We start from the raw sequence: 27,655 nt of genomic DNA, 5'->3' as shown, positions 1-27,655 counted from the left end.
CGCCCAGTATGCTAATAACAGTTTAGTATAACAATTAGAATGTTCTCGTTAGCGTTGCAATACAAAGTAGATTTAGTCTCTTGCGATTTGCATGTAAATTAGTTTTATTAATATCAACGTTGTTTTTACGAATGAAACTTAAAAACTACAGGAAAATGAGCTCTGCGAGAACAACTTACTTTCAAGGATCCGTGGGGCGTGAGGACCAGTCCGCATTTGCTAACTGACTGTTACCCAATAAAATCCCTGTTATTATGTTGTGACCCGTTATTACGATCAAATTGTTCGGAGAGCAAAAGGAAAACTTTTTTATCGGTCGAGTCATAATTCACCCTCCAACTAAAAGAGAGGTGCTGTCATTTTATGAGGAGAACCTTTAACTACAGTAACCGTAGCTGTTATCATCGTGGTTGAAACTTAGTTATATTCTTCACAAAGATTGAGGTATATTCATCACAAAGATTTAGTTATATTCTTCACAAAGACTGAGTTATATTCTTCACAAAGATTGAGTTATATTCTTCACAAAGATTGAGTTAGAGTTATTGTCGTCACAAAGACTGACTTATATACTTCGCAAAGACTGAGTTATATTTTTCACAAACACTGAGCCTCGTCGATTATGTTTATATCACCATTGCATAATAATATTTAACCTGTGTTCTGTGTTGTATTGACAAAGGGGCATGGAATCCAAAACATAACAGAAGGGGATAAACGAAAAAAAAATATATGTCTTTGATAGTTGAATGCAATTCATATTTAGCTTCTTTTTGTTATTGGTTGGCAAAAATAATTATACACGTATAAAAGGCAGCTGTAGCGTTGACGTTATTTTCGGGAAATCGAGGAAGGAACCCTTACCTTATAGACCTTACATCTTGTTCGGGTTGCCCCAGGTCCCTCAGTGTGAGGCACCTCTAATGTCTACCAGTGAGTTGCTAGTACATCTTCCGGTATATTTTGCATCTTCCAATCTTGGATGGTCTGGGATGCAGCTGAGATATTTGTCGAGCTTATTCTTAAACACATCCACGCTCACTCCTGATATATTCCTCAGATGAGCTGGCAAGGCATTGAATAGACGCTGCATTATCGATGCTGGTGCGTAGTGGATTAATGTCGCGTGTGCTTTCCTTATTTTTCCTGGTATAGTTTTGGGCACTATTAATCTACCTCTGCTTGCTCTTTCTGATATTTTTAGCTCCATGATGTTTTCGGCTATTCCTTCTGTCTGTTTCCATGCCTGAATTATCATGTAGCGTTCTCTTCTCCTTTCTAGACTATATAATTTTAATGATTGTAGTCTTTCCCAGTAGTCAAGATCCTTAACTTCTTCTATTCTAGCTGTAAAGGACCTTTGTACAATCTCTATTTGTTCAATATCCTTTTGATAGTATGGGTACCATATCATATTGCAATATTCAAGTGGACTACGAACATATGCTTTATAAAGCATAATCATGTGTTCAGTTTTTCTTGTTTTGAAGTGCCGTAACAACATTCCCATTTTTGCTTTACATTTTGCCAATAGAATTGCTATTTGATCATTGCATAACATGTTCCTATTCATCATCACACCAAGGTCTTTAACTGCTTCCTTATTTGTGATTGTCTCATTATTAGGTCCCCTATATGCATATAGCTTTCCTTCTCTGTCTCCATGATTTATTGATTCAAATTTATCAGAGTTAAATACCATCCTATTTACCTCTGCCCAATCATATACTTTGTTAAGGTCTCTTTGTAGCGCGTTCCTATCTTCATCACAAGTAATTTCTCTACTTATTCTTGTGTCATCGGCGAAACTACTCACTACCGAGTCCTTAACATTACTGTCTATGTCTGCAATCATAATAACAAACAGTATTGCAGCTAACATCCTTGTGGCACACCGGATATTACCTTAGCTTCATCCGATTTCTCATCGTTTGCAATAACTATCTGTTTTCTGTTGTGTAAAAATTCTTTTAACATCTTCCTACTTTATCCACGATATTGTGTTTTCTAATTTTCTTCGCTAATATATTATGGTCTACCTTGTCAAAAGCTTTTGCAAAGTCTCGATAAAACTCATCTGTTTCATTTCCGCTTTTCATATATTTGTATATGTTCTCACGGTGGACTAACAGTTGGGTTTGTGTACTTTTTCCGGGCACGAAACCATGTTGTCCTGTATTAAACAAATTATTTTTTATTAAATGTTTCATAATATTTTTCTTCATTACCCTTTCATACACTTTCATGATATGTGATGTTAGACTCACAGGCCTATAATTACTTGCCTCTAGTCTTGATCCACTTTTGAAAGTAGGGGTAATATATGCTAATTTGTGCTCATCATAAATCTTGCCTGTATCTACACTTTGTCTTAATAATATTGCAAGTGACTTTGCGATGGAATGAACTACTTTCTTTAACAAAATAGCAGGAACACCATCAGGACCTGCAGCAGCTCCATTTTTAATTTCATTAATAGCCTGCACAATATCAGCTTCATTAATATCTATGTCAGCTAAATATTAACTATTTTCGTCCCTTACTTCTGTATCATTATCTTCATTATCAATTCTAGGGGTGAATTCTCTCTTATATCGTTCTGCCAATATGTTGCATATTTCCTTTATTTTCATTCGTTAATCTCCCTTCAATTCTTAGAGGGCCTATTTCTATTCTTCTTTTATTCATCTTTTTCGCGTACGAGTATAATAGTTTTGGGGTTTTCGCTTTGACTATTTGATAATTTTACTAGGGTTTTTTCTTCCAAGTCCTGTTTTTCATTATCTTTTGATTGTATAATCTTTTTGTTCTGCATTTTCTATCTTACCTTTTAGTTCTATAACTTTCCATGCATTTTTTTTCTTTTGCAAGACCTTTTTTCCACTTTCTGATTTTCTGGAACAAGATCCTTCTGTCTCTTGGTATGCATGACTGATGTTTACTTTTCTTCTTCGGTATATATTTTTCCACTATTTTCTCTAATATTTTATATAGTATCTCCGTATTTACTCTTATGTCATCACTTACGAAAATGTTATCCCAATCTTTGTTTAATTCTTCATTTATTTCTGACCATTTTATATTTTTACTGTAGAAGTTGTATTTTCCATATCCTTCCCACTTTTTCATTTCTTGCTTATCTCTGTTTTCACTTGCTTTGGAATGGACTGTTAATTCTATAACATTATGGTCTGAAATACTCGCATTATAAACTATTATTTCTTTAACATAATTCACCTCGTTCACAAATACTAGGTCTAAAGTATTTTCCTTTCTTGTTGGCAGGTGATTTATTTGTTGAATGTTGTATTCTAGTAGCATATCTAATAGCTTTTCGAATCGCCTCTTATCTTCTGCACTACTATTACTCTCTTTTTTATATGTATAAATACAACCACAATCTCCTATTCGTTCTTTCCAGTCTACGAAAGGAAAGATAAAGTCTCCAGATAGGAGAATAGTCCAGTCCTTGTGATTTCTACATATATCATCCAATTTTTCTATTATTATGTCAAACGTTAGTGTTATGATTTTTGCTTCGATTGATATTCTCTCTCTCTCTCTCTCATCTCTCTCCATCTCTCTCTCTCTCGCTCTCTCTCGCTCTCTTCTCTCTCTCTCTCTCTATATATATATATATATTATATATATATATATATATATATATATATATATATATAGGCTATGCAGTATATTACATACATCCATTCAGGAAATCGCAGGCAACCACATCAGAAGGAAAAAACATTTATTTGACACGTTTCGCACATACAAGTGCATCTTCTGTCTGTTGAGATAAAAACACATACATCTTAACACTAAATAAAAACAGGATTCTTAATATAGTAAAGAATACAAGACTAAAATTAACTTAAAATTGACAGAAAGGACTAAAAATTAAAGACAAGTAAAATGAAAAAGTAAAAAGTACAAATAAAAACAAAGTACCAAGGTGCAACCAACCGTTAGTTGAGGAGGAAGGAGGTAGAATGGACTAGACTTGGGCAAGAAGTAAAACAAGTTGGACTATGCCAGATATATATATATATATATATATATATATATATATATATTATATATATATATATATATATATATATATATATATATATAAAAGAGAGAGAGAGAGAATATGATAATCACCGACTGACAAGGAGGTGAAAACGTCCGTGCAGTGATATCCAAAACCGCCCTCTTCCCTTCCCTAATGACTCTATATGAAATCGGAAGAAATGTCCCTGGTACAGTGATATAGGGGCTGGTTCCTAACCCCTCCATAATTACCGAAAGGAGGTGGTCAGTGAAGAGTTGGAGGACATTAAAAACGAAGAAAAGAATCTCGGAGATTGTAACACCACGGTTAAGTGTAATGACACTGATTGATCGGGGAGAAAAGGAGGCGCTGCGACGATCACCCTAGGAATCATAAATTGGCCGTGATACTGGAAACAAAAAAATATGACCTGCAATATGGCTTCATTCGAGCCGAAGAATGGTTTGTCTATCTTCTCTTGCTGCGTGTTTTTTTTTCTTTCTTTTTTTCATCTAGCACCTGCAACATAATTGCTTTTTCGTTTACCTATGACCGTATTTTTTTTTTTTTAGCCCCTGCAACATAATTGTCTTTTCGTTTACCTGTAACCGTACATTTTCTTATAATCTTTTCTTTCCAATTTTTTTTAATTCTTATCTCTTTCGTACCTGTAACATAGACATGAATTTTTCATTCAACTTTTTTTTTCTCTCTCTCTCGCTCTTTTCACCTTATTACTCGCTAAATTCATTTTTATCCATCTTTCTCTGTTACCGTTTCGTTTTACGTATCCTCTAGTCTAAAGATTTTTTCCTTATTCTTTTTGGATCATTTTTTTATCTTACTTTTGGCCATTTTATCCACGTTTTCGTTTGTTTCATGCACCGCCTTTTCCTTGTACTCTCTTTTTTGTTTGATCTTTTCCACATCCATCGATTCTTCATAATATCTCTATTTTGATTATCATGTTTCACCTTTTGTATATATATATACATATATATATATATATATATATATATATATATATATATATATATTATGTTGGATGTTTCCTTTTTCTCCATGTCCCTCATTCCACACTTCATAATTTCTTCATCGTTAATCTTCTTCTTATCATGCTGTCCATCTCCAAATACTATTCAGAAGATTGTGATGCAATCAATTACCATTCCAGGCGGCTGAAAACTTCTCGAGAAATATTTTTCATACCCAAAGAATTATTCAGTCCATAAAGTAAAATCCGCTTTAATCACGCGAGGACGATGCAATTACTGGAAGTTGGGTCGTTAAATTCTTCATTTTCGTCTTTTTCCGTCTCTTAGAACACGTCGACGAAATAAAAGGAAATTACTTTCAGGACGAGGATAGGTTTTTGGGGGTGGGGACCCGGTGGGGGAGAGTAGGCGAAGTCTAAAGACTTAATTATGGCACCAAATTGTTGAACAATCACACGTCCCCACTGGAAAGTAACATGAAACTTCCAAGTTTAAAAAAAAAAAAAATTTAAAAAAAAAAAAAAAAAAAAAATCCTATATATACTTGTGAGTTAAGGACACCCTGTTGGTTCAGCAGTAGGAAGAAGGTATATAATAAAGAAAATAAAGTTGTGCTTTTGGTTAGTATTTATTTGCAGGTAAGGAGTTATTATTTTGTTCCGGAAGATGGTCTTTGCTGGAAAAGTACTCACCAGTCCATGACGTAGAGTGTAAGCCCGAGTTTTTCCTCTGTATATCGTATATATTTCTCAAATTTTTATATCAGTGTCATTTTGGTCATGATGTTCCAACTAGCAAGAACCTAATATTTTCGCACTAAACCTTCTGGGATTTATCTTCATTTTTTTTCTAGCACGCATCGTTACACCGAAGATATATGCTAGTTTACGGGCTGCTCTATGAGCAAGAGCCCGTGCTGGCATAAGGAAAGCTAAATCTAAAACAACAACAACAACAGATACGAGAGGCTCCTGGACAGAGTGCCCCCATCAACGTAGGTTGCGGAATTAATAATGATATTTCCCACAGTCTTATTCCTATGCTCATCATCTTCGAATTCAGACCAATGTCGGAGGCAGAACTTCAGAATAAGAATCACAATAGAACCATCATAAGCAACGAAAGTTCCAAGACTTCACGTGCGTCACTAAATTGCAGCTCTCCCCCTCTCTTTATATCTCCAAAGAGCACGGAAATGAAATTAGTTTTACACCCTAGTCCAGCAAAATTAGTGGTGTGTTTATTCGCTCATATGTCAGTAAATTTGTCTGTTCATGAGTTAGATGATTTAATTACTTTTATGGTGCAAAGAGGGGGATAAGTAAGATTATTTCGCTTGGCAAAATTGCTTACATTTTAAATTGGATTAGAGAATCACTCTGAAGTGAAAACCGCGGGTTATTTTATCAAAGTAATCATCAACATTTTGTTGGTTTTACCAGCGATGGTCTTCCATGTAAGGGGTCGGTGTCTCAGGAAACTTAATTACTGAAGGGTTAATATCCAACGTGATCACAGTCCAGCCCTTACCATGTACCCGGCCCTGACGATACATGGCACCTGTTGGGTGGCGCCTTGGGATCTCATTAGCCTCTGGACTAAGCATGTGTCAACAGGTGTTAAGCAAGGGAAGCCATGTGTCTTGCTTTAATGCGAAGCAAGACAGGATAATAAGGACTCCGACCAACGTCCCCACTACACCCCCTGTTCCATCGGGACTTGACGCGGATTCCAAAGCGGAAATATCGTGGGTCATAGGGCTGAGGAAGAGGGTGGTTGGTTCTTGGGAGTTGGCGATGAATAGACTAATTCATTATACAGTTAAACACGCGTGTACAATGATCATTCAACTCGGGAGAACCAGTTGTTAAATGGTCATGATAGGGGTGATTTATGGGACGCTGCTGATTGCGCTCTGGCGCTTGGGAAGGGCTGTCTGAACCAGACAGCAATTCGTCATTGTAGTAGAAGAAGGAGGACAATTATCCTAGCTGGTTCTAACTATAATAGGGTAATTTCTTTTTCGTTCCGAAAATTGCCTTGGCTTATCAATAATCTTCGTGTATATTTAACGAGGATATTTATAAAAGCGTATCTTAGTTTAACCAGACCACTGAGCTGATTAACAGCTCTTAAGGTCTGGCCCGAAGGATTAGATATTTTTACGTGGCTAGGAACCCTTTGGTTACTCAGCAACGGGACCTACAGCTTAAAGTGGGATCCGAACCACATCGAGAAATGAATTTCTATCACCAGAAATCAATTCCTCTGATTCCTTCTTGGCAGAGTGGGGAATCGAACCCGGACCCTGAGATCGGTAGTCGAGTAGTAACCGACTCGTCTAACGAGGAACCAAGAGGATATTTATAAAGCAGATTAATTAATACAGTGCTGCGCGTTTGTTTCGAAACAGCAAAAACTAGCAGTATTCTGTTCTATAGATTGTTTCATTTTTTCATTATTGTCTCACCAGGAAAGGTACTATAATGCTCATCATTTCACTACAGTAACTTTCTAGATGTGTTATTATTTTCATTGTGATTTTCAGAACTCTCTCTCTCTCTCTCTCTCTCTCTCTCTCTCTCTCTCTCTCTCTCTCTCTCTCTCTCACGTACCTCTGTACCTCTTTGAAAGCAGTACGAGTGCCTAATTATATATTTACCGCATACACACGTGGATGGAATAAGGTAAATGAAATAATTTCCTAAAGAAATCCACATCTGCTCTCACAGGCCTCATTAACACTTCCGCAACATGAACACTAATATGGTACGTGTAATTATATATTAGCCTCGTGATAAGTGATGAAGTTGTCTTCATATTTATGTCCAGTGTGGAATGGCTCACTTTTTGGGTCGCAATAAAACCGAGTGAGAAAAGGAAAGGTTATCGTGCTTTGGCACCTGTTGAGTCTCCAAAATTGGGAGGAAAAAAAGGTCTCTCTCCGACGGGTTTCCATGCTTGTTTCTACGAGGAAAATCTAAATACACAAGGTGCTCAATAGGTATACACACGTGACTTACATTAGCTCATTGCACACACATACATATATATATATATATATATATATATATATATATATATATATATATATATATACATACACATATATGTATGTATGTATAGTATGTAATATGTATATATATATATATATATATATATATATATGTGTGTGTGTGTGTGTGTGTGTGTGTGTGTGTGTGTGTGTCTGTGCCTGAGGACATTAAGTTTCTCGTAATTATGACATTTCATAAATCCTTCGTGGTTCAAAAATTATCGAGGAAAAACTCACGAGCTAGAATATACCTTCCCGACACTGCAGACAGAATCGCTGAAACGATTAAGTTGTTTCTTTTCTGAATAATACAGTGGTCTGGTCAACTGCTGGATACCTGATAATAACACGCTAACAAACCGAACCGTTTTGTAGGATTGGATCGCTTTGTATGTCCAACATCCTCCCTATGCAGCCGTAGAGTAATCATAATTGTAAAAAAATTAGTATAATGACATACATACAGTGGAGGTCTTCTCACACAATTCATTTGCATGGGCCAACGCTGGAGGGTGACTTAAATAATGACTCCTCTTTGTCATTATATTTTCGGCATGTTGTCTTGGTCCTGAAACAGCCTTTCTTAGCTTGAAATTGCTCTTGAACACACTCTATGCCCCAATATGTCATCCTGTTGTTTTATTTTAAAAATTTACTTGATAGGTTTCCAAGGACTCGACGGGTGCTCTCAAGATACTGTACTTTTATCTATGCTGCTTTCCACCCTACTTCCTGTTCAGATTTCGTGGGCATTCCTATTTAAATAGCAAAGGATGACGTATTGATGCCTGCGATAATACGCTTTACAATACCAATCTGCATTTTTTTTTTATTCTGCGTTTTTATCACGTTAGTTGTCACCTCCTTTAGTCATCCTTACATGAGGCTTAACTTGCTCTAATCTATGATTTTAGCTATTATAATTTAAGGCATTACTAAACCAGTAATTAGTCCTGTACATCTATCTCCCTGTTCGTTACATTCGCACTCAGTAGGTCTCTCTTGGTTTGGCAGTCAAGAAGTCTGCAGCAGACTTCTTACCCTCCTCAGCACCTTGTGTGTGTATATATATATATATATATATATATATATATATATATATATATATATATATATATATATATATACAGATACATATATATGTGTGTGTGTGTTTTACAAGCGGCATTTGGGAAAGGCAACCAACCCACGCATGCAGTGACAGACACAGCATCTAAAAGAAATATCAGTACTGATTTGACGTCCGTGTTTCGAATTAAAGAAAAGGCCGATGGGGCAGGCAATTTAATGTTGTTTTTATTTTTTATTTATTTATTATTATTGTTTTTTTTTGTAGCCCAGGCTCGAAGAATAAAAACTGTGGGCGGGGCGAGAATGGGACTTGACCAAGACGAAAGAAGCTAAAAGAAGAACGATTCATAAAATTTACGAACCAGTCACCTAGTCTGCTGGTAGGTCAGGATCCGGAGGTTCACATCAAGCCTCTTACGAACTTTCACATCTTATGTGCTGCCGCCTTAGGGCAAGAGCCCGTGGCGTCATCATCTGTATCAAATAACGAAACACTGAGCCACACACTTCTAAAGGATTTGCGATTTCCAAAGAGGGATTGCTGGAATAAGGGTCTTGAAGTATCAATGCAATTACCCATTTTGTCATGTGTAGGACCTTACATGACCACCGCAGCATCATCTGGTTCGGATTCCCGAAGGGCGTTCGTGATGCAACTGTCTCGAAGACATTAACGATGTCAAGGAGTTGTGTTCCAACACTGATATTGGCCGCTGGCCTCTTTTAAAAGAAAACTAATAGCGATAGCAAAAAACCATAATCGTATGATTGCAGCAGATAAGATTCCGTTCATACTTAATTCTCTCCTTTAAGTATTTAGGACTTTTTGAACCCACAATTCTCTTGGAAAAATTTTTGCGCTGTAATATAAAAGTTGTTAAGATGTTCTTGGTTGCCCTAAAGTATTTATAACTTTTTAAACCTCAAATTTTCATTTAGAAAAGATTTTACTCATGTAATATAGTAATTGTCGTCGGAATAAACGAACGTTCATACTGAAAAACCATTAAAGTTCATTAAACAAAAAGAAGTTACTATATGTAGGATTGGTATCAATGTTATGACAAAGAATTTGATTTGTTATTGGAACAAGGTCTGTAATCAGTATAATGACAGAGAATTTGAATTGACAATGTATATAATAAGTCGAAATTTCTGCAGAAAAAATAATAAATAAATAGAATAAAAAACTCCCAAGTCCTCGATAGCTTGTCAATTATCAGATTATCCAATTATGAAATAAGAGTTGATCCCTCAATTCATTACCGTGACTAATCCAAGTTCATGCGTTTCGTGATATTGATCTTCACCCGAGGTAGTTTCTGGTTATGTAAGACAGAAATTAGAGTAACTTAACAACGTCAGTAGATATTAATAAAATCCACCTTTGGGGCGTATTTAGTAGAAATCTGTTGGAGATTACTGTACAAAAAATAAACGAAAGACTGCACATAACATAAAGATAATGACGCCCAAGAAATATTTATCCTAGATAACAACCCCTTGGAGCTCACTATCTAGGAAATGTCCAAATTTTCCTACCAAACGTAAACTGTTCCGCTACAGTTGCGGAAGACGATATTTTCTTACTTCTTATGAGACACGGCAGAAACAGGTCAGTTCGAGGTCGTCAATTTAAATCTTAAGTTTTACCTCGAGTAATGTCGATGTTTATGAATATCGATGCGACCGTTAGCCCCTGATTGAGGCGTATTATATCCGTGTTCTTATGACTGTCTTTAAGCCACTTAAGTCATTAGAGGGAGTAAAAGCATTGTATTATTATATTTTAGGTCTTTGTTGATGACTGAAGGTAGCTGCCAAAGCGACTGACAAGATATACTGGGACTTGGTCATATAAAGCTTTTTGGGCTGAGGAGTCAATAACAGGGCGGTGAAGGCTTAATCAGCAGCTGTGTTTACTTCTTAGAAGTGCTCCGATCAACTTGCACTTACCGCAAGTAACAAAGTTATAATACTGACAAGAGTCAGCATTCATTTTGAAGTTGGAGTGGAGAGTTCCACCTTAGCAGAGATTGGAAGATTTTTTTTTTCTTATATTTTATTATTATTTTTTTCCTCAAACCCACCTTCGCCTCCCCACTCATTTCCGAGCAGGGAATACCAGGAACGATATACTACGGTATCCCGGTTACTCAGAGTAATTGTTGGGTGCTTAGGAAGAATGGTCATTATTACCTTTTCCTGTCTCATGTCTGTTGTTCAAAGAGCTGATGACAGAAGCCAACGTTTCGTCATCTTCTTTGACGTTTCTGTGAAAAACTGACAGTTCTTGGTTCTCTTGATTGCCTCTAAACATTCAAAGACCATTTGACAAAATTGTCACATTTGTTCGCGTTATCTATGACTTCCTCCAAGAGGTTTGACCGTTTGTTTCCCTACTTTATATACTTATTAAAAATATAAAAATTCGATTTTTACTGTTTGACAGTTACTATTAAGACGTTTTAATACCCTTAATAGCAGCGTCCCGCAAGACGCCAAACTAGCCTGATACCTTCCCCCCCCCCCTCCCCCCCCCCAACCCCCACCCCCACCCCGTTTTTTTAACGGTTCCCTCATTCTGATATCGATGGACGTTCATACTGGGTTTCGAATTTATTTTTCCTGCCAACGAATCTCTCTCTCTCTCTCTCTCTCTCTCTCTCTCTCTCTCTCTCTCTCTCTCTCTGTGGGCCAGTTACGAAATGGGCTAAAATTTGGTTTAAAAGAATAGTGTTATTTTTATAAGCGATCTAAATTCTCGTAGTAAATCATATCTCGTCTAAAATTCTGGAAATACTTATGGCATGTTCAAAACTAAAATAAAAAGGTAAAATGGGACGTTATTTGCTACGCGAATATGAGAAGACGAGGGAAAGCTGTGGGAAATGTCGAAGAGCGAAGATTAAGTTGGATATAAAATCTTGGGGAAACGGTATCACAATTCTGAGTTGAGTCGTTATGGGAATGAGCGACAGAGGAAGAAATATCAATGCGCCGATAGAACAGCGGGAAGTGTAAAGTTGCTAGTATGTTTGAGGACGATGCTCATATCTTCTTCTGACAGAGGAGTGAGTAATCTGAAGGGTTGTTGAAATTGAAAGCATATTACAAGTAAAAAGTGCGCCGATGAAACTTCGGCGTAATCGAGTTTTCTTCACAGTGTATAATGCTGTATGAACCGTGGCGCGTGAAGCTCTCAGCCACGGCCCGGTGTTGGCCTGTCTTATAGCGTTGTCAGTCGCACGATTTTAGCTATCGATGCTAAAGGGCTGTTTTGTATGTTTGATGATTGGGCGGCGGATGATCAACATACCAATTTGCAGCCCTCTAGCCTCAGTAGTTTTTAAGATCTGAGGGCGGACAGAAAAATTGCCATCCTCCAATCATCAAACATACCAAATTGCAGCCCTCTAGCCTCGTTAGTTTTTATTTTATTTAAGAGTAAAGTTACCCGTACAATCGTGCGTCTGGCAACGTTATAGGACAGGCCACCACCGGGCCGTGGTTAAAGTTCACTGACCGCGGCTCATGCAGCATTATACCGAGACCACCGAAAGATAGATCTGTTTTCGGTAGCCTTGATTATAGGCTGTACAGAAGACTCAATTGCGCCGAAGTTACTCGTTTCCCTTTAAACTCGACTGAAGTGCGAGTCCACCACATTCGTAAACAATGGCCCTCATTCATCCCCACCATTCACTCATCATCATCATCATCATCATCATCACTGAGGTCCTTTTAGCCGTAACCGTTCATTATCGCAGAACTGCCAACTCCAGAGAGCGATCCTGCCAAGTACACGAAACCGCTTCTGGGAAGGAAGCAGACAGATCTTGTGCCTGTCTTGTGGAAGAACTCTGGACCTGATGAGCTGATGACGCAGGAAATCATAAAAACGGAGAACTGTCGGTGAGGCTAAAAGCTCCTGAGAGAGAGAGAGAGAGAGAGAGAGAGAGAGAGAGAGAAGGGGGGGCCCCTTCTGTAAAACATCGCCCTCCTTCTACTGTCACGCAGTCATGGCGGTTTTTCGACGCTGTTAATCCACGCCGATAATTGCCAATGCCTCCCCCCCCTTTTAGATCGGCCATCTTGGGTCGCAGAAAGGCGATTTGAACGGGCGTTTTCTCACGTAATCGGGCGCGTTGGCGGCGGTGGGAGGCGTGAATGCTGACAGCTTTGCCATTACGCTTCGGAGCTGTTACGGCCCGAGAGTGAAATGATTGATGCCGGCTACTGATTTTAGGAATTACGGAGGAGCTGGAGCAGGAGGAGGTGAACGAGGGAAGGAAATGGTTGTTTCTTGTTTAGAGAAGGAAAAAAAGTAGAGGTTTAAAAAAAGAAAAAGGAAAAAAAGGAATAATAGCGTTCATGCGTTCTTTCTCTGATTCAATCACTTATTTTTTTTTTTTTTTTTTTTTTACAGATGCCTGTTCTAGACAAGGGGATCTCTAGAATATGTTAACCTTTCACTTCTCATTGATTCTTTTAGAATGAAGTTGCTAACCCCCTTGCTCGAATTCACCCGGGTTATACTCATGTGTGTGTGTGTGTGTTTGAACATCAAACCATTTCCTCTAACAGCCAGTGGCTTCCAAAAAAACACATTACAACGATCACTGACATTGGCACACTTGAATGCTGAATGATTAATGAACCCAGCGCCTCAGTGGTCGCGAGTTCGATTCTCGGGCATTCCACTGGGGGGTCAGAGATGTGTATTTCTGGTGATAGAAGTTCACTCTCGACGTGGATCGGAAGTCATGTGAAGCCATTGGTCCCGTTGCTGAATAACCACTGGTTCCATGCAACGCAAAAATACCATACAAACAAATTAATGAATCCCTGTGGTAAAACTTATGCAAAATCGGCCACTTCATACCCCTGCCCATGAAGCTCATCAGCAGGATATCAAAATTTTCTAAATATTTTTAATAACTATTACACGTCATATCTGAAGTCATTTTCTGCTCTGCTTAGCTATTAGAGAAGCCGTTGAGTGGTATAAGCAGTATTGCTTCATTTTTTAATGAATTTTCATAAGTAATAATTACCGTTTCAGATTTTTTCGAAGAGTACTTTTCGGTTCTGAGGTCAGATCCCCGTAGCGGGGTGGGTAGGAGGTTCATCTCACGCGGTGCACTGTAGGCATTACTTAAGGTACTTTGCAGCATCCCTTCGGCCCCTAGCTGCAACCTATTTCATTTCTTTTAATGTACCTCCGTTCATATTCTCTTTCTTCTATCTTAATTTCCACCCTCTACTTACAACTGTTTCTTAGTGCAACTGCCAGATTTTCCTCCTATTACACCTCTAAAATCTTTGTACTGTTAATTTCCTTTTCAGCGCTGAATGACCTCATAGGTCCCAGCGATTGGTCTTTGGCCTAAATTCTATCTCTAAGGTCAGATGCTATGCTTGAAATTGCTTGAGTTAAGAAGGTAAACAACATGACTCTGCCTGAAGGGTCTTGGAAGCCGAGTCCACTGCGCCAGATCATTTGGAAACCTAGTTTGTTAGTTTGCTCATTCGAAGTGTTCCTCATTTTTGGGAATTATCCGTGACTTAATGAACCATATATCAGCTAATTATCTACATTCGGAAACCCCCCTCCCGTCAATTTCTGCAGTATCAGCGCTTTTTTCGAAATACTAGTTTCTGACGAGATGTAGAGACACTGGCCTTGAGAAATGTTTCTCTGGCTTTTATTTGTTCCAGTTATACAAGCATAACTAAACTTCATTGTATCCCGTTCTTACAGCTGCGCTTATATATATATATATATATATATATATATATATATATATATATATATATATATAATGATGTGTGTGTGTGTGTGTGTGTGTGTGTGTGTGTGTGGTTTTGGGAGAGAGAAAGAGAATATAATCACATTGACACATGATTTGTGCGTCACACATGACCACATGAAAAATACCATACTGGATGTAGGTCCTGGCCGGTTTCGACTTTATTTCTCTTTTTTTCAGAATATATAGTATATATGCGTGTGAATGCGCATATAATATATATATATATAAATATATATATATATACTATATATAATATATATTATATGTGTGTGTGTGTGTGGTGTGTAATATATATATATATATATATAATATATATAATATACTATATAGTATATGCGTGTGTATGCGCATATATATATATTATATATATATATATATATATATATATATATTATATATATATATATATATATATATATATATAGACATTGATATACAGATGTAGAGTGTTTGTCATTTAACTCTAACCCAACTTCCTCCCCAGAACACACTTCCCTGAACAACTTCATGTCTAAAGTGTAAAGTGTAAAGTACTGATGCCTAAATCGCCTCCTACCGATAATGGCCGCCATCAGCGTGATTATTGTTTATGTCTCCTTCCCTCACGTTGGTGAGTTATCGTGGGCTCTCGCCCCGAGTCCTTAGTTCCTGGAGATTTTTTACTATTCTTAGCCTGGCACTTAAAGGACATTTCACGTCCCCAGAGGTGTCGATTATATGGTATAGTTATGTGCTGTTTCGTGATTGACGGGGTGGGGGTGAGGGTGGGGGGAAACTGTGAGAAACAAATGTTAGACAAAAAAAAAATTGTTACGTATAGAGAGATACAGAAAAGGTACCGAAGATACTAAAATCTGATAAAGGGAAAAAGAAGACGAGAGATTTGTTACATACGAGAAAATGTAGAAAAAGGTACGAAAAATAATAGAAACTGATAAAAAAAAGGGAGAGACCAAAGATTATAAAATCTGATGAGGGAAAAAAGAAAACGAAAGGATTGTTACATACGAGAGAATGCAGAAAAGGGTACCAAAAATAATAGAAACTGATAAAAAAACAGGGGGGGGAGAATTGTTACAAACGAGAGAGATACAGAAAAGGTGCCAAAAATAATAAAATCTGATGAGAAAAAAAAAAAAAACAAGAATTGTTACATACAAGAGAGATACAGAAAAGGTACCAAAGATAATAAAATCTGATGAAGAAAATAGATAACAAAAAAGAATTGAGGATACAGAAAATGTACCAAAAATAATAGAAACTGGTAAAAATAAAAAAAGATATAGAATTGTTACATACGAGAGATACAAAAAAGATACAAAGAATAATAAAAATTGTAATTTTTTTTTACATAAGAGAGAGATACAGAAAAGATGCTAAAAATGATAAAAACTGGTAATAAAAAGAATTGCTACGTACGAGAGAGATACAGAAAAAGTACCTAGAATAATTAAAGAAATAAATTTTTAACATTGTAGGGAAGGTTGAATAGAATTATTTTCTCTCTCATCTGAAAGTGAAGTTGAATACGTGTCTTACTGTACCTCCGACCTCGATGTTTTATTGTATTTCCTTTTTTCTGAATATTTCCATTTATATGATTTTATTTCCTCAAGTTTTTCTCGTTTTTTCATACTTCGGCTGCTAACGTGATTCCATGTGTCACTTCATTTTTCAAAAAGATATGTTTCAGTGATTATTGGCTAAAATTGTTGTAAGACCTCTTTGTTGATTTCAAGTAGTCGATGACCCACACCTGCTCTGTCTCATAGCAGCCTTATTTGAACTTCAGTTTTCTCTAAGAGGAAACTACTGAGGTGGCTTTGTCTGTCCGTCCGCACTTTTTCTCTCCGCCCACAGATCTTAAAAACTACTGTGGCCAGATGGCTGAATATTGGTATGTTGATCATCCACTCCCCAATCATCAAACATACAGATTGCATCCCTCTAGCCTCAGTAATTTTTATTATATTTAAGATTAAGTTTAGCCATAATCGTGCGTCTGGCAACGATATAGGAAATGCCACTACCGGGCCGTGGTTAAGCTTTCATGAGCCGTGGCTCATACAGCATTATACAGAGACCACCGAAAGATAGATTTATTTTCGGTGGCCTAGATTATACGCTGTAGCGGCTGTTCAGAAAACTCAATTCTTCGGCGCGTTTTTTTACTTGTTTTATGTAGTTTAGGCCTTTCGTGTGCAGGGGAACATTGGAAAGTGCTCACAAATGTTCGATTTCTACTAAATTATGGGAAGCTCTTTTTTTTCACTTTAGGCCTATGAACTTTTTTTTGTGTGGGGACGGGGTACTATTAAATTAAGTGGTAACCTTCATTATTAGTTCTCTAATACCTTTTTTTTAACATCTTCATTCGTGCCCTTTGGAACATGACCATAAGATTCTAAGATGCCTGTAGAAATGTGTTAATTTCGTTGAGAAGTTAATACAATTTATTTGTACGCTTAGCAAAATTAATAAACTTTTTATTGATTTATTACGGTTTTTACACCGTTTCTTGCTAGAATTAGTCTCATATGGATATAAAAGGGTCTTTTTAATCTTATTTCTTAGTAGCTAGAGTATGTAGTTAAGAAACAATGTACAGATTGTATGCAGTCGGGAACTCATAGGGAATTCTAATAGCTAGGTTTTACTTAAGGGCAACTGTTTATCGCTGTTCCTGAACCCAAGGTTCAGGTTCGAATCCTAGTCGAGACAGAAGCCTGTATGGGTATGCTTTAATGGAGAAACAAAACAGTGCGTTATATTATTATTATTATTATTATTATTATTATTATTATTATTATTATTATTCAGTAGATGAACCTTATTCAAACGGAACTAGCCCACCAAGGGGGCCAGTGACTTGAAATTCAAGCTTCCAAAAGAATATGGTGCTCATCAGGAAGCAAGAGAAGGTAAAGAGGAAAATACAGAAAGAAGTCGGATGGGCTTCTCTGCAATTGCAGGCTTCTTATTTTCTTAACGAGATTAAACTGCAAAAGTGAAGACAGTTTCCTCGCAGATGAACGAGTTATCATTTGCGAAAAGATGCAATACTTTCGTAGAATACTTGCAATCCTCCAGTTACTGAATGGATCGAATAACAACTTATGAAATTGCTTTTCATTTCGGTACTCGGCGGCAGTTCTTGTCTAGGTGGCAGTCGACGCGAGGGAAAAAGCCAGAAAGTGGCCTGGGGACATTTTTTGGCAAAATGAAATCGAAGTATACCTTTCTACGAAGAGCATTTCTGCTTTACGATACGATTGGTCGGATCTTGAACGATTCCAGTGATTTGATGGTTTGGAGACAGTGCTTTATGTGATACTGGTGTTGGCGAGGTACGTGCTCGTTGTACTACTCTCTCTCTCTCTCTCTCTCTCTCTCTCTCTCTCTTGTAGCATGTTCTTTGCTTGTTTATAAAAGTTCATCGTTTAATTGGGATGATTTTAACGCGTGTTATGTTTCTCTAGAATAGAAAAGCCCATTTTCAAATTTCATGTCATACAGACTCTCTCTCTCTCTCTCTCTCTCTCTCTCTCTCTCTCTCGACCCATTTCTCTTAATGGGAAATCGGCTTAGAAACTGAAGCCTAGTCTAATTTACTGAGTCCATCAGGCTAGATTAAATTTTCCCTTTAGCAAATCAAAACTTCGATGATTGACTCTTCACTCTTTTAGTGATACATTACCTTTTTACCACTGTACTACCAAGCTTCTCTTACACCACATGGAGTTGGTGTGTATCAAACCAATATAGAATGACATATTGGTACTGACCACTTTCCTCCCTTTTTTCAGTGGCCTTTCTCTCTCTCTCTCTCTCTCTCTCTCTCTCTCACACACACACACACACACACACACACACACACACACACACACACACACACACATTAGTGGTTATATTTTACCTCCGGCAGACATCCTAGCTAATATCACTGCAGGGCAATGCAGTATATATATATATAGTAATATATATATATATATATATATATATATATATATATATATATATATATATATATACATACACTTTCATGCATTGCGTACTCTTCTTCGGGGTACTTTGTACCCCGAAGAAATGTACGTAATAATTACATGAAAGCGCCATGGTACCTGTCTTTAATTTTTTACCTTTCATGTGGCTATTTACGTACATATTTGTCACGTGCTGTTTGGTGACATTGCTGATATATATATATATATATATATATATATATAATATATATATATATATATATATATATATGTATATATATACATACATATACATATATATATGTGTGTGGAGAGAGAGAGAGAGAGAGAGAGAGAGAGAGAGAGAGAGAGAGAGAATGGCAAAAACGATGGTCAAAGATGTTGCGCTTTGCTCTGTGTGGGCTCCATTAAGGTATTGATACCCAAGGCCCAACGGCATACCCCCTTATAGCTATCATATCTACAACGTTCATATATTACCGAAGTAATAAACAGACTCATACATAAATAACAGTACTCACAGCAGCCATCCGACCATTACATTCCCCTATATGGGGGGGGGGGGTGGACGATGGAAGCTAAAGCAATCATTCACCTATAGATATCTCATAGATATCGCTTCCATCGCGTAAGTCACTCGAAGACACATATCAATTACGACTTGCTCGTGATTGATGAATTGAATGATAACTTTGGGCTTTATGTATGTTGACCTACAGATTGGAAGTCTTCTATGGATGATGAATTGCAAATTGGATGAGTGATGGGATACAGACCAGGTGTTTCAGGTAACTAGGATTATGACTGGGGAAGTATAAGGAAAGTGGATATTGTGTTACCGTGTGCGTGTGTGTGTGTGTCTGTGTATATATACTATATATTATATTATTATATTATATATATATATATATATTATATATATATATATATATAATATATATCACAGATATATGAACATTTCAACAGGGAAGAGGAGTGGAGAGATCTCCCTTCTGTCCTTTTATTTATATGGCCATTCCTTTTTCCTTTTTCCATGCTTTCGTTTGGCATTTTTATGGATACTATATATATATATATATATATATATATATATATATATATATATATATATATATATATAATATATATGTATGTGTACGTGTGTGCGTGTTTTTATATGTGTATATGCGTGTCAGAATATAGTTTTTACACTTAACATTTACTGATTTCAAGAGATGCCTCTAACGTAATATGTGTATGTGTTTAATTAACATTAAAAAATGAGCATTGTAAAGCAATATGAATGTTTCATCGTGTTTTTATTTTAGCTAGAGATGATTAAATAACTTCTATTCGAAATTCCCATTTAAGAATTGAAATAGGCCTTTTATAAAGTCTTCTGTGAATCAACGACGTCATTTTTAAGGAGTAACCATACGGGGGTCCCTATAGGTGACGTTCAGGACCATGTTGTTTCCCGAAATTATGTTGTAAAAAAAAAAAAATAGTAACTAGCCTTGACAGTTTTGAAGGAATTCGATGAACGCTTGGCTCCTGTACATCTCATTTATTGTAGAGTTTTTTTCTTCTTCTTCTTCCTTGGATGAACAATACAGTGTTTAGAACGAGGTTTAATAATAGCTATTCAAGTTTACTTCCATCGGGGTTGCCGGAAGACCGTCATTAGTTTACTTTATAAAAAAAAAAAAAAAAAAAAAAAAAAAAGTTTGGTTCCTAGTCGTGGGTCATGGAGGACGAAGGATATTTTATGGCATATTTTTTTTTTCTTTTTTCGAAACAGCTGTAATTTCTCTGTAATAACTCTGTGTTTAAGGGTCATATCTGCAACAACCTTCAATATTGACTATGATCACAGCAAATCCATAAAGGACAGTCGATGTTGACAACTATGATAGTCTTTTTTTTAAGACACGAAAATAATTTTAACCTCTTCATTGGAAGAGAGTTTTTAGACACGAAAATCTTTTTAAAAACTGAATTGGAAGAGTTTTTAGACTCGAAAATCATTTTAAAAATTAACTGGAAGAGATTTTTTAGACACGAAAATAATTTGAATAATTAATTGGAAAAAATTTTTTGGACATGAAAATTATTTCAAGAACTCCTTTGAGAAAGTTTTTGGATACGAAAACCTTTTTAAAAACTTAATTGGAAGAGAGCTTTTAGACACGGAGATCATTTTAAGAACTCCTTTGGAAGAGAGATTTTTAAACACGAAACTCATTTTGAAAACTTAACTGGAAGAGAGCTTTTAGATTCGAAAATCGTTTTTAAAAACTTAACTGGAAGAGAGCTTTTAGATTCGAAAATAATTTTGAAAACTTAATTGGGAGAGACCTAATCGGAAGAGAGTTTTTAGACATGAAAATCATTTTAAAAAGTTAATTAGTAGATAGCTTTTAGACACGAAAATCATTTTAAAAACTTGACTGGGAGAGAGTTTTTAGACACGAAAATAATCTTAAGAACTCTTTTGGAGGAGAGATTTTTAAACACGAAAATCATTTTAAAAGCTTAATTGGAAGCGAGTTTTTAAACTCGAAAATCATTTTGAAAAACTAATTGGAAGAGAGATTTTAGACACGAAGATATCATTTTAAGAACTCTTTTGGTAGAGATTTTTAGACACGAAGATCATTTTTATAAACTTGACTGGAAGAGAGCTTTTAAACTCGAAAATGATTTTGAAAACTTAATTGGAAGAGAGTTTTTAGACACAAAAATCTTATAAACCAACATAACACTTCGGAGTCGTGAAATGCACACTGAAAGAAAACCCTCTTTTAGAACTGAGAAATGTCGTGTTCTGCGGAGAGCGCGGCCAAAAGTGATTGATTTATGAATGGCCAGTTGTTCTGTCTTCTTCCATATATCGCTTGGCAGTTTCTTTGCAACGTGACCTATTTTGCAGAAGTACTTTTTAACCACATTAATGTTCCTTATTTCCGAAGGTATTACACACTCCCTCCCCCCCTACCTACCCCTTTTCTTTCACAATCAAAGCCACTTGATCATGATGCTGAGGTTTTGGACGCCTCGGATGATAAAGTCATTCTCTCTCTCTCTCTCTCTTCTCTCTCTCTCTCTCTCGAACCAGCCCGAGAGAGCCTTTATTAGGCTTAGAGGTCTGGATAAATAATCCTTTATAATAATTTATAATAACTCTCTCTCTCTCTCTCTCTCTCTCTCTCTCTCTCTCTCTCTCTCTCTCTCTCTCTCTCATACAGTTCATGGAGTTTCTTTAATACCCATTATATTTTCTATCATTTTTTTATGCAAGACCATAATTTTCTGAACTCAGGTTAGGACTTGTTGATAGTCATCTCTCTCTCTCTCTCTCTCTCTCTCTCTCTCTCTCTCTGATAGAACCGATTAACGCTTTCGAATTGTGACAACAGAAAATGACTTAATTTGTTTGCCAGACCTTACGATTCCCTCTCGCTCCTCGGGTAGGCTTCGTAGGAGCCATTCTGCAGAACTGTGGAACTCCGATCTCCCCTTGGGGAGTATCGTGGGGAGCGTGTCCTCTGTCGAATCGGTATCCTAGGCTTCTCCTGGAATTCCAGAAGACGGCCTTATAATAAAGATTTTTATTTGGTTTAATATTAGAAAAAAAACCACAGCCGAGATTCCTCGAAGACATTGAATCCATTCCTGTCAGCCAGGACGATGGGGCTGAAATTCGAGCAACTCCGAGTCCCTGGAGTTCAAGACTCCAAAAATGGCCTCAGAACTTCGAGCCCTTTATATTTTTCAATATGAGAGGTCATCACAATGAATGTGAGGCAGTCCTCCCCCGGATTCCGGAGGGAGCTTTGTGTCCCTACGATCTGGAATAGGGGCGCTCCTCTGGGGCTTCTCAGGGGAACCCGAAGACCACTTTTTTAGTTTCTTAGCTTAGCTTGGGAACTCGGTGACCCAGGTGTGACCGAGGGGCCCTCCTCCTCCAGAGCTTTGCATAGAACCCCGGGGGAACCTCAGGGGTTAGGAAAGCTACACACACACGCACACACACACACACACACAAGAGTATTTCTGAAAAGCGAAGTTTGTTGCATTTGGCCCTGGTGGAATCTTTACGAGGCAATTCCTAATGTTGCATTGCAACCAACTTTGAACCATTTTATATTGTTTCCGTATAGAAGTTCTCGTGTTTCACTTATTTTCGAGCATTTCCTTCCCCTTTCCTACTTTAGCTGGTAAAGAGTGTAAACGAAGTCCTTCTGTCACGAACGAATCGCATGCCCTTATAATATTTAAACATAAAGTTTGAGGTATAATATGTATTAGATGTAATTGTTACCTTTCATTTCCTGTCATTCTTTTATTTATTTATTTATTTATTTTTATTGAACCTTCCTACCCATTATCGATGTTTGGGCAATGTGCTTTCAGATTCCTTTCATTGTTAGTTTGTTCAGAAAATGTAGGTTTAATTGGCTATAGGGTTTTTTTGTGACGTTGTAGGACGGGGGATGGGGATGGGAAGTATAGAGTAGGAGGGGGAGGATGAGGAGTAGGAGGAGGCAGAGGCAGATTATGACCAATTTCCTCACGGGTCATTAACAGACTATAAAACCCTTTTGGTATTTATCTGTCGGGCATATCCGCTCGATAGGCCTATACACATCATCACATAAGTGCCATAAATTGAATGGAGGATGAAAGAAAAAAGAACGAAAGAGAAAGAGAGAGAGGAGAGATAGACAATTGAAGTCTATGAACTGGCGATGCTGTACCGTGATGGCTGGAAGGACCACATCTGAAGGGGCCGCCTTCATTCCGATTGGTATTCCGTTTGGGTGGCGACGTGGAAGGATACTGGTTATTGAGAGAGAGAGAGAGAGAGAGAGAGAGAGATTTCTTATTTTCTTCAAACTATTTCTTCTCTTTATAACTATTTCTCAATCCAAAAATGATGCGTAATATCTCAGTAAGTTAAAAGAATAATTTGGTGATATTCTCGTCTAAAGTTTTTTAAACTTCGTTTTCACATATTCACGATTAAAAATATGACAGTGTGATTAGTGACATTTTTCTTTTGTTTTCCTTTCAGGTAAGTTGAAGCAGAACTCTCAGTCTCGTAAAGGAAAGATCAGCTAAAATTTCCGACAAGAGGAATTCGTACAGTAAGGGAAGTAGATCTTGACCATTTGCTTACCCATTTTGTCTTTGTTATTCAGAATGAGTTAATGATCCCAAGAAGGACTCAAGGGGGCGTGAATATCCCTTATGACTATCCTGTGATGTAAGTTTAGATTTAATGGCAATCAGAAAATACATGGGTATTCACATTTTCCGAATCTTAGGATTCCATAGCATTCTAGAGAAATCGTAGAACCCAGGATTCGTTTTTCCCTCTATGCAGTGTATTGAATCGTTTTCATTTCTCTCTATTGTAATAGATAATTATGTCTTTGATGTATCTTGGTGTGTTAATTATTATACTTATTTATGATATGTGTAATGCGTGCTATGCAGCCACATTCCTTATAAGCTCTCCGCCTGAGAGAGAGAGAGAGAGAGAGAGAGAGAGAGAGAGAGAGAGAGAGAGAGAGAGAGAGAGACCTAAATGAGTAATCTGAATAATTTCGAGCGAATAAAAGTGGGATGTGATGGCCAAACTTGTTCAATGAATGTGGGTCATAGAAAAATCGGTAGACAATTCACATAATCCAACGAAAGCGCGTTCAACGCGATCAAAAGATAAGTCAAAAGAATCATGTATTTTAAGCAATACTCTATCAGATTTGAAATTGAACAGCTTTGCTCAGTATTGCTTAAAATACAAAGAGTGGCGATTTTAAAACCGAGTAATAAAGGGTAGAGGGTAAATAAATTTAATACGCGGGAAAATATGGGAAAAACACAAACAGATAAGTGCAAGTAATCAATAAAAGGAGTTTTATGAATCTAACATTGTAATGAATTATGCGTTTGTCTAAAAACCTTTACCTAATTGTGTAAGAAACATCAGTGACATGTAACTGAACACCAATGTAAAACAAATAACTATTTTTTTTCTAATTATTAATATTTTTATTTGTCTAAAGATTGATTTATAAATTTATCGTTGTTTCATTTACCTGAACACTTCTCTCCGTATTTCCTAATATCTTCTGTGATTTCTTTCAAGGCCATATTGTTTGGAAGATTGAATTTTAAGTCAATAACCTTTATAAATTTGTTTCATATGAATATGGGTTTAAAAATAAATATATAATATAATAATAATATAATAATGTATAATATATAAAAAAAAAAAAAAAAAAAAAAAAAAAAAAAAAAAAAAAAAAAAAAAAAACAATACAATCCGAATGGGTCTGATCTTGTTTGTCCTCGCCCGGGTGACGGTAAGGGTGGCATGACAGCCACCCAACCCCTGCAAACCTGTTTATCCGGCCCGGGGTGGGGGCGGGGTAAGTAGGGGATTGGGAGGGTTGGGGGAGTCAGTATCCCGGGGTTCGCGCGCCAACAAGCTGGCAATAATAACAATGAAAAAATAGTTAATTAATTAATAATACTTCAGACATATACACATACTTAGATTTACAAGATCTGGATATTAACATTTGAATAATAATAATAATAATAATAATAATAATAATAATAATAATATAATAATAATGTAGAAATATACATATAATTATGTCTACAAGATCCTAGTATATTAACAGACTCCCCTGCTAACAACAGCTAATTTCTCATGTGTCTCTTTACTCTACTTGACTGTTCTATGGCACTTAAGTAGTAACGAAGTGGAGAGGAATCATGTGCAATTTTAAAGTAACTTTAGCCCGTTATTCAACAAGTGTTTTGATAAGGGCTCAAGTCCTTGTTGCGGGAGACATTGTCTTGTAATTGATCTCTCTCTCTCTCTCTCTCTCTCTCTCTCTCTCTCTCTCTCTCTCTCTCTCTCTCTCTCTGCAAGTGTTACGTTTGAACATTCACTTATATATATATATATATATATATACATATATATATATATATATATATATATATATATATATATATATATAAATTTTATCTTACCTCTGATACCCAAACTGTAATTTACTTGGCAATTAATCGGTTTTGGTGGATGGCAACCAGTGTGTACCTAATAATTATATTTAGTTCTTATGAAGAAAAAATTATCTACACATTCACATATCTGCCCGCGCACATACAGAGTGTTTGTGTGTGTGTGTGTGTGTGCATGTGTGTGTGTGTGGTGTGTGTGTGTGTGAATGCGCACACATATGCACAAGAAGAAGAGTGAGCACATTGTCATCTTTGCTTTAGCACTTATATTATTGAACCTGACGTTTCTGAAAGGTGCGCATATTCCCAGAGCAAAAAAAGACTGAGCAGAAGAGATATTCCTTAACAACTATAATACATTTTGATTCCTTTTTCACGTCCCTTTTTTTATTATTATTAATCTTCCCTTTTTTACGCATGGTATGGGTTTTAAGAGATTCCAGGCGCTGCTCGCGTCGAGTTTTTGCCAATCTTCTCTTTTTCAGGGTCGGTGAACCAGGCGGTGACAACGCTAATTGCATTGCTAATCAGTCACTTGCAATCGTTTTTATAGGAAAAATGATTTAAAGGGAAGTGTCCATTTGTCTATCTGTTCATCTATCTCTCATAGACAGATAATAGATACTTGAAGAAAACTTGTCGAGTTATTTTTTGCTGTGTCGTCGAATTTTGTTTAGCTCACTTCCATTTTGGTTCATTCAGATTTCATTGTTTGCTATAAACTTTGATAAATATTTTCTCCTTATACACAATGAAGTACATTTTGTAAATACAATGAAATACGATGTGTAACTTGATCATATTCTTCTAATGTATTGAACTGCAAGGCCCACTTGTGTTTTTCAATTGTGCATTTTGTGAGAACGTTAACTTTACGATAAAGGCATCTTATTTAGAATTATATCTTAATAAAAGGAGAAAAGTTTTGTAAGGAAAAATAATCTATCGTAAGAAAAAGAACTGCACATTTTTCATGGAACTAATTGTCGTGGTGGATAATTGTGACATTGATGACACATATATTAGTTATAAAGCTTCATCCTGACTCGTGGGGTTTTAGCAGACGTCGAGAAACACGAGTGATAGACTAACCCTTCTGTCACCAAACAGATGCCTAGACAGTACTGTATTCATAAACCATGCTGACAAAGCTGGCATAGCCGAGATCCACGTGCCTTTCCTGAGATCGGGTTCCCGCCACTGTGGACCAGAGGGTGGGTGGGTGGATGATTTCGGGGGTGGATTGTGGGTGGGGGTATACTTACGAAGGCGTTCCCTACTCCCCCACCTCCCTCCCCGACCCCACCCACATCCCGCTCCTCCCTAGCACAACAACTGTTTGTTCCCATTAGTTAAGACAACCAACGGTTCGTATTTACGTTGGTTGTCGACGCATCGGACAGATCTCCCAAGGTGTCCTGTTGCTTTTTGTCTTTTTTCCTCTCTCCTCCCGAAGGGGCCTTTATGCGTCGATCCATCATACCCGCTTATTGAGATTGTTCGGAGCCGGAGGTGGTGGCCCTGCCATGCCCCGACAACAATCGAAGGACAAACGGCGATCGGGAGGTAGGGTATAGTCTTCGTCAGAAGTCGAAAGGGTGGCCATGGATGAAGCCTCTCTTGAGTGACACCCCCGCTACGAGCAGCTGCTGTCTTTTTTTTTTTTTTTCGCTTCT

The 27,655-nt window shown here is 37.0% G+C and overlaps 1 protein-coding gene across 2 annotated transcripts in view; it reads left to right on the top strand.

Moving 5' to 3' along the window:
- LOC135224705 (inhibitor of growth protein 1 homolog) overlaps nt 1-24,636 on the top strand; it is a 642,357-nt gene extending 617,721 nt beyond the window's left edge. For both annotated transcript variants that reach the window (XM_064263978.1, XM_064263977.1), the window contains one exon: nt 24,010-24,636. In XM_064263978.1, coding sequence (XP_064120048.1) covers nt 24,010-24,018 — 9 coding nt within the window. In that variant the 3' untranslated portion in view covers nt 24,019-24,636. The remainder of the gene's footprint in view (nt 1-24,009) is intronic.
- Nucleotides 24,637-27,655: the final 3,019 nt, after the last annotated feature.

Source organism: Macrobrachium nipponense, chromosome 12 (genome assembly GCF_015104395.2).
Source record: "Macrobrachium nipponense isolate FS-2020 chromosome 12, ASM1510439v2, whole genome shotgun sequence".
Lineage (NCBI taxonomy): Eukaryota > Metazoa > Arthropoda > Malacostraca > Decapoda > Palaemonidae > Macrobrachium > Macrobrachium nipponense.
This window is presented reverse-complemented; position numbering and strand designations above follow the sequence as displayed.